This window comes from Solea senegalensis, linkage group LG8, assembly GCF_019176455.1.
Source record: "Solea senegalensis isolate Sse05_10M linkage group LG8, IFAPA_SoseM_1, whole genome shotgun sequence".
Taxonomy (NCBI): domain Eukaryota; kingdom Metazoa; phylum Chordata; class Actinopteri; order Pleuronectiformes; family Soleidae; genus Solea; species Solea senegalensis.
The window spans coordinates 11,172,006-11,187,328 of NC_058028.1; the positions used below are offsets into that span (position 1 = coordinate 11,172,006).

General features: G+C 42.3%; 1 protein-coding gene across 2 annotated transcripts in view; it reads left to right on the forward strand.

The window, feature by feature from the left end:
* The window catches only part of LOC122773124 (fibroblast growth factor 12-like), a 29,885-nt gene that overhangs the window by 1,681 nt on the left and 12,881 nt on the right, over nt 1-15,323 (forward strand). Inside the window, exon 1 of one of the 2 annotated variants that reach the window (XM_044031525.1) lies at nt 9,369-9,502. The exons of the other annotated variant lie outside the window; for it this stretch is intronic. Within the exon in view, the coding sequence (XP_043887460.1) occupies nt 9,385-9,502 (118 nt within the window). The 5' untranslated portion in view covers nt 9,369-9,384. Of the gene's footprint in view, nt 1-9,368; nt 9,503-15,323 lie in introns of those variants that run through there. 2 annotated transcript variants of the gene reach the window in all.

Genomic DNA, 15,323 nt, shown 5'->3' on the forward strand with positions numbered 1-15,323 from the left:
TTCACGTCTGTGGAGTTCAGGCAACATAACAGAACATTACAGACTGAATATAACACTTAGAATGTTCTTCACCAGTATGGAAACACTCAGAGTGGACATTATTCTAATCTTCGGCTTTCTGATGAAGCATTCCCTCGTCCTACTCCTCGTTGGATGTTGCACTAAAAGCATGTAAAATAAACAAGATTTTAAAGTTAGTAATCACTGGATTCTTCTGAGTTTATTTTCTGGTAGAGATCCACTCCCACTGCCTATTGGCATCTTTGGTGATCACATAAAATTATCTTCCTTTTGCTTGTCCCCACCTGTTCTGGTGATGCATTGTGGGAGCTGTAGTAGAACTGATCTCAGTTCTGTCTGTGCTCTCAGGTTTGGTGCCGTTCTGTCTCGATCCTATTCAGGTTCACACAGAGGTCAAAGTTCAAGCAAAACAAAAACAGCATATCCAAATGTCTGCTGCATTCATATAGTTTCACATGCCATCAAACAAACTCTGATTGGAAGCATTATTTTTATTTTGAAAAATGTAGGCTTGTGTTTTAGTGTGGATGAACAGTAACTGAGATTTTTAATTTAATGACTGTGGGCTTGTGTTTTAGTGTGGACGAACAGTAACTGAGACTTTTAATTTAACGACTATGGGCTTGTGTTTTAGTGTGGACGAACAGTAAGTGAGACTTTTAATTTAACGACTGTGGGCTTGTGTTTAGTGTGGACGAACAGTAACTGAGACTTTAATTTAACCTATGGGCTTGTGTTTTAGTGTGGACGAACAGTAACTGAGACTTTTCATTTAACTATGGGCTTGTGTTTTAGTGTGGACGAACAGTGAGACTTTTAATTTAACGACTGTGAGGCTTGTGTTTTAGTGTGGGCAGTAACTGAGACTTTTAATTTAACGACTATGGGCTTGTGTTTTAGTGTGACCGAACAGTTACTGAGACTTTTAATTTATGGGCTTGTGTTTTGTGTAAGTGAGACTTTTAATTTAACGACTGTTTGTGTTTTAGTGTGGACGACAGTAACTGAGACTTTTAATTTAACGACTGGGCTTGTGTTTTGTGGGAACAGTTACTGAGACTTTAATTTAGACTGTGGGCTTGTGTTTTAGTGTGTGACCTAACAGGAGACTTTAATTTAACGTGGGCTTGTGTTTTAGTGTGGACGAACAGTAACTGAGACTTTTAATTTAACGACTGTGGGCTTGTGTTTTAGTGTGACTTGCTGAGACTTTAATTTAATGACTGTGGACTTGTGTTTTAGTGTGGACGAACAGTAACTGAGACTTTTAATTTAATGACTGTGGGCTTGTGTTTTAGTGTGGACGAACAGTAACTGAGACTTTTGAACACTGTCTTGTACAGACTGTCAGTAAATGTAGCAACACAAATGCTAAAATGTCAACACTGCCTTTAAACCCCCCTCCCCAATGATGTTGTGTCCAATTCATTTTCATGAGCAGTCCTTTACCAAAGAGACTCCGTCACTGACATACTGACCAATCAAGTAACTTCATTACTCAGTCAGTGACAGTGACACAGCTGTCAATCACCTTGGCTGAGTGTGTCTGACGTGGGGTGTGGCCTAAATCTGTGTGTGTGGTCGTGTTTGTTTACAGTTCATTGTGTTTTATTGATTCTGGGATCAGATCCATATGATTCAGGACTGAAGTGACCTGCTGCCCAGAAAAGAGTAACCTGAGACAGTCACTCACACACACTCACACACACATACCCCTTAGGGAAGGTGTGTATTTCCTGTCGATTTGTGTTTGTTTGTACTCATCAGTTGAGAAACACTAAAACACTGTCTGTCTGGTCCAGGTATCAGTCAGCTCCGGTTGCAGTTTTCTTCTATCATGCCATGGCTTTTTCTTTTAAAGGGAAGGTTCAGGTTTTTTGAATGCATTTGTGTGAGGCCAGTCAGAGTTGGTTTGTTATCAGCTGAACTTGTTTCTGTACATGTGACACCTTCTGCAGGTCTGTCCATCCTGGGAGAGGGATCCCTCCTCTGTGGCTCTCCCATTTTTTACCCTGAGTTTCTCTTCACTCAATGTGAGGGTCTAAGGTGTCACTGTCTGTATAGACTGTAAAGACTTTTGAGGCAAATTGTGTTTGTGATGTTGGGCTATAAAAATACAATTCACTTGACTTGACTACCGCCATCAACCTGAGCCAGAAAACTCTTACACTCTTATTAGGAAACTGACGTTTGTGTCGCTTTCTAAACTACTTGCCCTCTCTTGCACCAAATTTGACACAAAACTTAAATTTCTTATGGGAAAACGCCCTCTTTTTACACCAAGTGAAAACAGTGAACTTATTTATGAGATAACATCAACTTACGTATGCTGTGTAGTTGTTATTAGGTGTTTTGTGTGTGTCCCCCTGCTGGTAACCATGTTTTCATTGAGGGTGAGCCTCCATGTCTCAGGCCAGTTCTAGGGGGAGCGTTGGCTTAGTGGTACATAGTAGTAATCTTTCACCCAGAAGGTTAAGGTTTCAATCCCTAAGCTCTACTAGTCCTCATGCTGATTTGTCCCTGGTCAAGACACTTAACCCTAAGATGTTCCCAACAGCTGTGTCGGCAGTGATAAATGAGTATGACAAATGTGGGATATAAAAAGCTCTGCACGTACTGTTGATGTGCTGTACACGTGTGTGTGTGTGTGTGTGTGTGTGTGTGAGTAAGTTAGTGCTAACTGTTAGAAATACAGGACAACATGGAGAGGAAGCTCTCAGTAAACAGAGCTGACTCGGCATTGGTCTGATCTGTAAGTGCAAAGAAAACAGACTCTTAGTTGTTTTAATTATGTCCCACACACACACACACACTGGCCTGCTCATGCTGAGCTCAGCATCTCCTTCTGTTTATGTTCATCCTCAGCACAGTGGAGGAGGGGTCAGTGCATGTGCTGAAGCTCATATATTTGTTTTCCAACATATTTTTGTGGCTCCTCCCCCTCCTGTGTGGATGATGATGTCAGCAAACAACAGAAATCACATGACATCATGACATCATCTTTAGGTCCTTGTATGGAGCAGAAACAAATTGAATTGTCCTTGTTACATTGATAACTGATTGTCTTGTCTCTGGTGTGAGTGTGTTGTGATGTTACCCCTGAGGAAATATTAATCAGATTTTTTTTGACTCTCTAAATTTTAATGACCAAAGAAATGAATGAGATCGTAAATCATCATGCAGATTAGGTGTATTTCTGAGCTGATCAGTGTAACTATGTAAAATTGATCATTTTCTACATGGACTTTGCATAACCCAGCTATCTATTCTGGTTTCTCATTAGCAGAATGAGGGTATATTGTGTAATGCCAACAGGGGTTAGGTGTTTGCATGAGTCACAGTGTTACCGGAATATTTCATGCCCCAATCAATAACTGGGGTATTGTGTGATTGTAAACGTGGTCAGTTAGAGTGAGTCTGCTGGGTGCTCACAGCTCAGTCTGTGCTGATGCTTATTTCCACTATACAGTTCTAACACTACTCGGCTTTTTTTCTTTTAGCGATAGTACCAGGTACTTTTTTAGTACCTGTTCTGTTGAGGTTCCAAGCGATCTGAGCAAATATTAAAATATGATACCAACAGACTGCTGGCCACTGACTGGTCAGAGAGTGTCGTCACTGGAAGAGTCATGAGCTCGACGTCCGACACAAGAATCAAACCGAACAATGCCGAACTGTAGATCAGTTAAAAAGACTTAAAAATCCTTAAAACATGCATTAATCTCCAACATTTAGCAAGGAAATGTCTAAAATCTCAGTAGTTAACAGTAGAGTCTGGTGTATTTAGTGACAGCACTGCTGAAAGCCAGCAATCGTGAGCCGCCTCACAACCCGTCCAGCTGTATTTTATTTCAGGGACTGTGCTCCGGTCATGCTGAAGGTACTGAACTTTTTAATTAACTGATTCTAATGATTCAGTACACTGAAAGAACTGCTTTGCTTGGCAGTTTCGTGCAGCCGTGCTATGATGACTCCTTCCATGTTGAGGAGGTATAGATTTAGTGTGTTGGATCTTTGGTTCTGCTTAACTGAAGTGTGAATATGGGAATACAGAAGTAGAGCCTGAATAACAGGATCCTTGCTTGTGCTCGTTGATGGGAAAGTGCTTTAATGTCGGTGTTTAAAGGACTGGTTTACATTCATGGACGTACCTGTGAATGACATTGATCAACTTACCCAACAGGACAGTCTTATTAAGGGTTTCCTTAAATACAGTTTGCCAACTACCATGTGCAGTGCAGACAGAGAAAGCACAACAGCAGAGATGTTGATGCAATTGTCCAAATGGGATTACTGGCAGACTATATCTATTCATTCATTCATTCATTCATTATTCTCCTACTGCTTTATCCTCCACATGAGGGTCGCAGGGGTCACTGGTGCCAATCTCAGCCGACATAGGGCAAAAGGCAGTGTACACCCTGGACAGATCACCAGTCCATCCCAGGGACACTAAGAGACCAACAACAATGGTCGATCCAGAGTGTCCAATTTGCCTAATCCCCTGCATGTTTTTGGACTTTGGGAGGAAACCAGAGAACCTGGAGGAGACAACCTGTGCACACACGGGGAGAACATGCAAACTCCATGCAAAAGAGGCCCGTGTTTCTTTTACTGCAAAGGCAAAAGTGCCAACCACTGCATCACCCGTGTGGCCCCAGACTGTATCTTTTTGTATAATAATAAAGTAGTTTTCTCTTCCTGTCTGAGTTGAGCTCTTGTTCGTCGTGTCAATGACCATTTGTTTTGCCCAACCCACTGTTTTAGACTTGCCTCGATGCTGCACTATGAAAGCTTGTTGCAAAAGTTGACAGAATTGTACCGACTTGCAGTTGACTTCTGTCTCCACTGTGTCAGAATGGAATCACACAATTGTATCTGAAGTCATTTCTAAACATTTGGCTAAGTAGAGTCATAATGACAGTCATGCAGGTTGTTAAACCTTCTGCTGTTGATATAAAGTTTGGTCAGAGGATGATAACGATGATTCTTCAGCTTTGTCATTACTTCACTGAGAGGCAGCAGGTAACAGGATATGTGCCGCAGTGTTTTCATGTGGCCAATATCACTCAACCTGATAATCAATGCTAAAGTGTTAGCATGTAGCTAATGGACGCAGTGATGGACGATGATGGCTGAAAGGCTGTAATGCCTGTGTCGACATGGACGGTGTGGTCCTCTAAGAGCATCGCCATGGAGACAGAGTGGGGGGGACGAGAGACGGCTACAGGAATTGGGGAGGAGAGCGAGCCGGCATAACCTTAAAGTGTATTGTCACGCGGGGAGAGAGAGAGAGAGAGAGCTTTCAGTTATTTATGAGGCTCTTACAGTCTCTCTCTCTCTCTCTCACTCTCACTCACTCACTCACTCACTCACACACACACAGTCTAATGTAATGCGGCTGCAGTAGAGGACCACGATGGACGCTTGTGCTGCATTAAAACTCCCATCAGCCCCTGCTCCTCATGAGGAAGCGTTTTACTCCCTTTCAGAATAAAAGCCCTGCCCTGTTTGTGACATGCATGGACCCGGTGTGGCGGATGTTTATTTAACTGTTGAACACACGCGCATGTTGTACATGTATGTCGTTCACACACTCCGACACATCAGGGGACATTTGCAGTCCACTGGGTCCACTGCACACACCTGATGCAGTGTCTGCTCACACGTGTGTGTGTGTGTCTGTGGAAAAGTCCACTCAGACTCTTGGTGTTTGTTATGACTTTGAACACAGCACAGATACACATACTTAATCCTGTGTGTGTGTGTGTTTGTGTGTGTGTACAGCAGATACACAAATAATCATCTTTGATATTAAATTAACGATCTGATGAGCAGTGGTACAGGATGGATCTGTTACCGTGGTTACCACTGGTGTGGGGCTTTGGTATTGTGATAATTATCAATAATTACCAAAGTAGAGATTGATTTATTCTCTCCCTCATTCACACGTTGCTGCCACTTCTGCCCCCTGCTGGTCAGACAGAGAACAGAAGCTCAGTGTCTGGGGTGTGTGTGTGTGTGTGTGTGTGTGAGTGAGAGAGTGCATTAAGGGCTCTCAGGTACTGAGATCTTTGTATCACAACACTGAAATATTCATAATCACATTAAAACCATCAGAACCATCACTGCAGTCATAAAAGCTTGCAAAACAAACTTTCAACGATAAAGGCTTGATATGGAAGGGGTATTTCAGGCTTTTTGGAGTATGGGGAGAACCAGCCTGAGATGGAGGCTCATTAAACAGCAGAGCAGGGTCAGGTGGGGACTGAACATATGTTTTAGAGCTGCAGAAATCACATTTGAAGCTTTTTGTCCACACTTAAACGGGTGTAGGTGAATTGTCATGTTTTTTTTATTATTAGTATTACTGCATTTTCGGGAGCCCTGGAACAGTATTTTTTTGAAAAGTGGTCCCAGAATGGGAAAATCGGAAAATGCTGCCCTTGCGTTTTCATGCAGACAATGAGAGATAGCACCTCTCTCTTGTGCTGACATTACAATACAATATACATTATCTCAAGGCACTGTACACTGTGTACCCAACAGCTCACACAATGAGCAAACACTAGGCATCAGTGGAGAGACGTGCAGCCATCTGCCTTGACGGGTTGGGGTGAAAGGAAATAACGAGGGACAGAGGAGACATGGGGACAGAAAGGGACTGTCAATGACAGGTGACTGAAGTCAGTCTGAAAAGATGCTACATATCTCTGTCCTCAGCGAGTTCAGACACGGGAGTGAAGAAAAAAATTAAACTCATTTGTCAAATAAGGGGAGGAGAAAACAAAACCTTTTTTCAGAGACACTATTTTTACTTGAATGAACAGATGAATGATTGGTCTGCTCACGGTCAGCTGCACTGAACAGCCACAGCTCGTTCATGTCTGTGACTCTGTGTCTGTGTGGTCACACTTGCTGTTTCCTTCTGGGAAAGTATTTAGGGTTATGCCAAAAAATCGATAGATTTGTTGCTTGTTGCTTTTTTGAAAAGGTTAAATGTAGTTAAATATAGCTACAAAGTCACTAAGTTGACAACAACAGTTGTTTTGTCTGTTTGTTTTATGACAACTTTTCCTTTCTTTCCCTGGCTGGGTTTCTTCTGCGTTTTGGTGTAGCAGCGTTACAGCGCCACTCACAGGGCTGGCATATGTACTACAGCGTTTTGAGTCATCTTGTGTGGATGGAGCCGTTTCCTGAAACAATGCCGTGTTCAGAGGAAACTTTTCCAAAATGACAAAGAGAAGGGTTGTTTATGTTTGTACCATCTCTGACGTACTGTGGTGATTAATCAGCTGGGTGCACAGGGGATAGTAGGTGAACTTGTCTTCTTCAGTCCTCTGAACTTCTGTCAATCTCCCTCTCTCTCACTCTCTGATGATATAAATAGTCGTGTTCAGTTTCTTTTCACACTCTGAGAATAACTTGTCGCAGGGTCACACACACGCACACACACAGGCAGAGAAGATTCCACACTCAGACACAGAGTCTCTAAGACTTGAATAACTTTTTAAAATCCATTTCAGGGACACGAGTCTGTGTCTGTGTTCAATCAGATTTCAAAGAGAATCATTGTTGTGATATTGTGTGAATATAAGGAGTTGGCTGATAGATAAACAGCAGGTGGCGCTGGTTAGGCCCTCTGTACCACTGCTGAACAGATGACATCATTAACACAGATATACTGTGAGTCACATGTCTGAAAGCCATGAACATAAGAAGCAGGAACAGGCATTACATTTATTATATAGTATTTATAATAAAACTGAGAAAGGTTTTATATGATTTCACTGATTTAAGATAAATTCTCTCTACTCTAGTGGTTGCAGATCTGATGGGGTTTTCAAGTGGGTCTTGTTAGCTGCTTTTCTTATTGCGACCCACTGTGAACCCCTGCATTACCCAGACTACCTCTCACTCTGTGGAGTTTCTTGTTGCTTGTTTTCTTGAAGTGGAAGAATTCCTTCAAAATTTGTGCTGATGTAAATTTATAATTTAAAGTCTGTCAGATACGTTTGGTTGCAGCATTTAACGCCTTTTCCCCTCCCTCATAAACACCACAGTGAAGATAGCTTGAAAAGTGCAAACTAACTGTCACATGGAGGTGATCTGTAGGCAGTGGGTGTGTGTGTGAGTACTTGTATTTGTTACATAAATCATAAACACTCATAAACACTGATTTTTGTCAGAACCAGGACTAAAATCTGGTCCCAATGAGGCAGAACCTCATTTATGATCTGGCTAGGATTTGAATTGTGGTTCAGTTCAATGCATGATAACTGTGTGAACCTGTGTTATGACCATGATGTGTCCTCACTAACATATAAAGACAAGTGTTGGTGTGTGTGTTTTGGGGGAATCAAGCAAGCCCATCCAACATAAAGATTGATATAACACCCATGTTTATGTTTCCACTCACTCATCCTCTACCGCTTTATCCTAAACGTGTGAGTGAATGGGTGAATGGCAAAAGTGTAGTGTAAAGCAGCTTTGAGTAGTCATCAAAAAAGTCGTAGACCATTTACCCTGGACAAATCACCAGTCCATCACAGGGCCACATAGAGACAAACAACCATCCACTCTAACTCTCACAGCCTCTCACAGGTTAATTTAGAGTGTCCTATTTACCTAATCTCCAAATCTGCAGGGGCACACATGGGGAGAACACGCAATGTCATGTAGAAAGGCCCTTGTTCCGACTGGGTCTTCTTGCTGCAGCCCGTGGCCAAGTGGAAAGGGAACTTGACTTGTAACCAGAAGGTCGCCAGTTCAAATCCCCACCCGGCCAAAAGGGCTGGGGTACCCCTGAGCAAGGTACCCAACCCCCAATGCTCCCCAGGCGCTACTCAGTGTGGCAGCCCACTGCTCCTAATTCTAGGATGGATCAAAATGCAGAGGAATACTTTCCCTAAGGGGATTAATAAAAACTAACTTAACTTAAACCAAGAGTGCTAACCTCATATGACGTCTGTACGATATCATTTATTCGCAATGTTTATTCATCAAACAAGAGAAAATGTTTTTGAGATATTAACTCTCTCTTTTTTTTTTGCATGTGCAAAATGAAAAAACGTCTCGCTCTATTCACATTTCTCTGATCTGTGGTCAGTCTTTGTTCTAAAACAAATAATCACACACTGCCCACTAGTGTCGACAGGCAGACTGCATTCTGACACCTGAGTGTCAGATGAGTGGAGCGACTATGAGGACAGAGACATCTCACTGTATTATTGGAGGAGCAGCTGTGACACGTCACATGACATCAAGTCCTTCAATCCTCCTGTGACTTCTCTGCTCACTCTCATGAGCTTCTTCACGGTGGACGCCGCTCTGATCCCGCCCCCCCAACCCTGAGCCGTGACCATGACACGTTACTGCAGCCTGTTCCGTCGCTTGTTGTTCGGGCAAAGTAAAGAAGAGGACGCAGACGAGGAGGAGGACGGCGGCGCTCAAAGGGAGAGCCGCCACCACCACCACCACGGTGAGTCTGTCACATGACTGATCACCTGCGATCAGTGGATTCAATCATCAGTAACAGAGAGAAAACGAAGATCATTCGTCTCACCTGCAACATCTCTGACCACAGATACAAAAACAAATATTAGTAGCAATAAAGATAATAAAATGACCATTAATATGAATCCTGGAAATCTATAGTGAGTACCTTCTCAGTAGGTCATCTGTATGAAGTTTACATGAAAGTGTAAAGTTAAACACTGTCTCTGAGCTGAGCTTTAAATTTAAACGTGTGATGATGTAAATAAACCTGTGAAGAGGTGAAGACAGACCCTGATTTACACACACACACACACACACACACACACACCCTTACACATTATGAACAGATTATAATTGCACTAGTGTCTCAGTGTCTGACACGTTCTTCAGCTCACAGCCAAGTCTCTCACTTCACATGACATCTCTGTAAAAACAGAGACAAACACATAAACACAGCTTCGTCTTGAAAATGTCCATGTACGACCTGTACTCATACATAGTAGTAATAGAAATACTAGTAGTAGTAGTAGTAGTAGTAATAGTAATAATAGTAGTTGTAGTAATAGTCGAGCCCGTGGAGAAGTGGAAAGGGAACTTGGCGTGTAACCGGAGGGTTGCCTGGTTCGTGTCCCCACCAGGCTGCTCAGTGGCTGCCCGCTGCTCCTAATTCTAGGAAGGTTTCTAGTTGAGGATGGATTAAATGCAGAGAAGGAATTCCGGCCCTGTGGGACTGGTGAAGGACTAATTTATTTATAATAGTCGTACATAAAGACGTTTTCATGGTATACAGGTAATTGTACACTGTTGAATATGTTTATTATTTTCCAGCAAGACAAGAATATTTTAGATCCATGACATGTGGCAGAAACATAACACTGTGTGTGTGTGTGTGTGTGTGTGTGTGTGTGTGTCCTTGACAGTGATGTGTATTTCTGCCTGAGCAGCTGTGGACATCCTCAGTCTTTTAGCATGTCATATATGCACAGCTCAAGTGTGGTTTCATTTCACTGGTTGACACACTTTCCATAAAAACATACTGAATATGAGCCTCCGTCGGGCCTCATATGTATAAGTGATATACTGTACGTCATATATGGCTCGTATTGAAGTTATAAATCTTTTATACAGAGTATTTTAAGCCGGTTCATACTCTCTCTCTTTTTTTTTATTATGCATTTGTGGATTTTCAAAGTAAGTAGTAATTTGATTTGTAGGCCACTCATGTTTCATGTTTTTACCGTCCAGTCTAGATCACATCGGAACGTAGACTCTCTGTCTCCCTCTGCTGATCACACTCAGCATCTTTCTTATTATTTCACCAACTTCCAAAGGAGAGAAAATGCAACCATATATATGTGTGTGTGCATGTGTGTGTCCGTGTGTGTCCGTGTGTGGGTCTTTTCTGTTATAAGCAGACGTTATATAGTCAAAATGTGTAGGCTGGAAAAAATTACTCGATTAATCATCAACTTTCCATTATTTAAACCAGTTTTTCAGATTTTTCAGCTTCTTAAATGTGATGTTCTTTGCTCCATATAACAAAGAAATAATTAAAACTGAATTATTTTGGTTTGAGATCATCGTCATATCCAGGTTTGAGAAGCACTGATCAACAGTTTTCAACATTTTATGGACCAAACGATTAATAATCGACTGATGAATAGTTAGTTGCAGCTCTGCACTGATGATGTTTTTGAGGTGCTGAACTCTACTTAACACATGTACTGTCAATCATAACTGTTAACCCCCACCTGTTGGGAGGGATCAATCAAGGGTAATTTGACCGCTTAACACATTGAGACATCAACATCACTTCTTAAAGAACTCTTAACTGTCCAGGGGCATTTTAAGGTATTTATGGTATTAAGGTATTTTATATATGTATACTGATGTTAACTTAAAACCCTGTCATCCTGTACATCTATTTGAATCCTTTCTGTATTTTGGTATACTCTGTTTCCAAGTACGTTAAACTGTCAAATTACCCTTGATTGATCCCTTCCAGGGGCCACACAGTGGCTAACAGTGTTTTCTCCAGGTTCTCCGGTTTCCTCCCACAATAAACACGCAGAGGTTAATCAGACTCTCTAAACTGACCGTACGTGTGAATGTGAGAGTAAATGGTCGCTTGACTGCTGACCTGTCAGCTGGGATTGGCTCTCACTATCCTCATGTAGAGGATGAAGTGGTGAATGAGGCAGTGAGTGAGTGAGTGAGTGAGTGAGTGAGTGAGTGAGTGAGTGAGTGAGTGAGTGAGTGAGTGAGTGAGTGAGTGACCTAAGGGCTAAGATTTTGTTGTGGTTAGGTTAAGATAAGGGATACGGTTTTGTTAAGGCTGACCAGATGAATGGAAGTCAATGCAGTGTCTTAAGTAGAATAGCTGCAGGAGCCTGCGTGTGTGTGTGTGTGTATATGACTTAAATGTTTGATGTTGAAGCACTTATTCACATTTAAAATTCATGATTCTGTAAAACAGCAAGCAGCTTAAAAGCAGCCCCCACACACACACACTCTCTTTTTTATTGTAATGAATTTTTTATTTCCTATACACATTGTCACACACATGACATAGTACATTTCATGAATGAAACAAATCTAATCTATTTAATCTAGTGTATTTATGTAAAGTCATTTGTGTGTAATGCAGTAGGAACAAATATGTTTATACTCCTTTTCAAACATGTGTCTGTCTGTCTGTCTGTCTGTCTTTAGTATTAGTTTTACTAACCGGCCCTAAATTTAACCCTATTTGTAGTAGTAATAGTAATAGTCCTGTCGGTCATCATAGCATTTGTTATATAGTATCATCAGCAGCTGTCTGTGAGCTGCAGTTACCCTGATGTCCAGTAGGTGGCAGCGTGGCTCCGGTTTTATTGTGTTTTTGTTTTTTGTCCCAGTGCCAATTCAAAACTTTGTTGATCTCAGTGACAGGAACAACAATAACCAGCAGGATGAAGATGTCAGTGAATCAGCTTCAGCTGCTGAATGATTGTAGTGGAACTGAAGTGTCAGTGGCACACACACACACACACACACACACATTGCATTCTCTATCCTCTTATCCTAATCCTTTACCAAAACAACTAAATGCCTAACTCTTAACACGTAACCCAACCCTTATCTCAACCCTCAAAACTCCCCTTAAACGTCTGAGCATCAGCCAGAATGTCTCCATTTTCCAAAAATGGCCTCATTTCCTATGGATTACAATATGTTTTTTTTGGTCGACACAAAGACATACTTACTGTACAAGTACACACACATACGTGTGTGTGTGTGTGTGTGTTGGATGTTTTGTGTGTTTGTGAGTCAGTGTTTTTATTTACGTCCCCCTCTCTCTTTCTCTCTCTCTCTTTCTCATCTGCCCACTCCATTTTAGGGGGTTTAGCTGCAGTGTGTGAATGCGTCAGTGTGTGTGTGTGTGTGTGTGTGTGTTTATAAGCTGAACACATCAGTCATCATCATGTGGTTTTCTGTGCTTCAACATTATATTTTCTGAGTTAAGATAAAATCATAATGTGAACTTGTAAATGTTTGAAACACAAAGGAGGAGGGGGACAGTGGGGTGATCGTCTGCAGATTACACCGTGTTCATTGATGTTTGGTGCTGCAGTGACAGATTAATCTGCTTTATTTTTAATCAAAATCCCTCAGTTAAAATAAAAATATTGATTGTTTTGTTTCTCTTCACTGTAAACTCTCCCTCCTAAATGCAAGAAACAAAGACATCTACTTTCATATTTTATATCATTATATTAATATGTACAGTGTGTACTCAGTTTAGTGTTGGTGTTTTTGTGCCTGTGACTTTCTGCTGCCCCCTGATGAGGCAGGCTGTCTATTGATTAGGAAACACACGCACACACGCGCACACACGCGCACACACACACACACACACACACACACACACACACACACACACACACACACACACACACAGTCCCAGACTGAAGGACAGGAAATCCACTGAGGTGTCACCACAACTGATCCCACAGCTCATTAACACCCACTGTGTGTGTGTGTGTGTGAGTGTGTGAATGTGGTCATACAGGTATTTTTTCTTCTTTGAGTTTTGCATCTGACGTTTCTTTTTACACAACTCAATTTAACTGTGTAAAAAGAAAAAAAAATTGTCATTTTTGTGTTTTGTATTCACGTACAAAAGCCCTTTAGATTAAATGTTTGACCGCTGTACAGCAACTGTCCTGTAAATAAGTGAGGAAGAACACAAGAATGAAAACATAATAATATAGGTAGGTGGTAGAGTGCCGTGAGAGAAGAGAAAGTGTCATTCTTAACCCACCACCAGGGGGCAGATTCCTCTCTTTAAACCAGTGGACTTCACGGTCGTCACAGCCACTAAATCTTTTTCGAATCTGATCGCGCTTCACCACATGCATTTACACCTGGTATTAACACGTGTCTCTGGTGTCCTCATCAAGATCTGATTGCTATCCGATCACACCCTAACCCTTCTTCTGCAAAGTTTTCCAGCAACGGGCTTCACTCTACAGACCCGGGATCAGTTTACTCAGGATTCTACAGAGGAGACTTGAGGCTGATGACCTGTGAGTCAGGTGGCGAGAACAGGATTCATCCCTCAAGAGCAGATCTTGTGGTCCCTTTTTTGTGATCTGCAGTCTCATTCAGAGACAAAGTCCTGTTTACTTTGTGAAACACGGGGAAAGAAGTCATCTTCCACGAGCTGAAAACAGTCAAAAGCAGAGAAAAGTGTTGTTGCTGCCTTCACGTGCGCTGTGCTCGGACACACGCGTTTCCAATCACGCAGCTGCTGTGGGTGGAGCGGAGATGCACCGAAGACTTGTTGCATTCACACTTCTGTTTAATACGGTCACAATACGTCTCCAACGCCTGAAGTGGTTTGGCAGATCGGATAACAATCCGTCCTTTTCTTACAAACGATCAGGTGCTATGCAATTTCTCTCCGATCACAGAAAGCACATTTTAATGCCAGAGGCCTTAAAATGACAGGAACAATCAGGATCGACGGAGCATTCACCTGCTCTCACCTGTGCCGCCTCTCAAAGACGACATCACCTTTAAACATGTGGACACCAGGCTGTGGAAACAAAACCTGGAGCTGCGGTGTGTTCACGTGTGCCAGGATTATGCAGCGTCTGATGTAGGAGCATCATGAAACATGTGGCAGAATATTTTTAGGCGCTTCTTCTACACCTCCACCTCCTGTCTCTCTATCATTCTCTCTCTCTCCCCTCTCTGTGACTGGTGCTCTCTCTCTTTCTCTCTCACCACTCTGATTCTCTCTCAGCCTCTTGTCACATACAGCAGCTCTCAGGCAGCGAGGAAGAGGAGGAGGAGGAGGAGGAGGAGGCTCAGGCAGGAGTAAAGTGGAGCAGTTCTGTTGTCCGTTGGGTTTTTCCGCGCTTCGTGTCGTTTCCTCTGTTCTTCTGAAAGTTGTGGCAGTGAGTGAAGAGGCAGCGGTGTTCAGGTGATTTCATCACACCAACACAATGCAGCAGACCTTCTCCAGTTCATCGGCTCGTGAACGCGTCTCTGCTGCAACCATGTGTTTGCATCGAGGAGTCTGGAAACGAAACATTCTCATCTCGTTCCTTTTTCACTTTGTTAGCACAAGCTAGGTTGTCTTCATGAAAGTGGAGTCGACCAAACTTGCTATTCCTCTAGACACTCAACAGGACTTCTCCATAGACGAATTGACTGGTCGATTGTGGAGATCATGATTAAACAAACGTCGTGAAGGCGAAACTTGAAGACGAGTCTTCTGGAAACAAGAGTTGCAAGATGGAAGAAGATAAACAAAC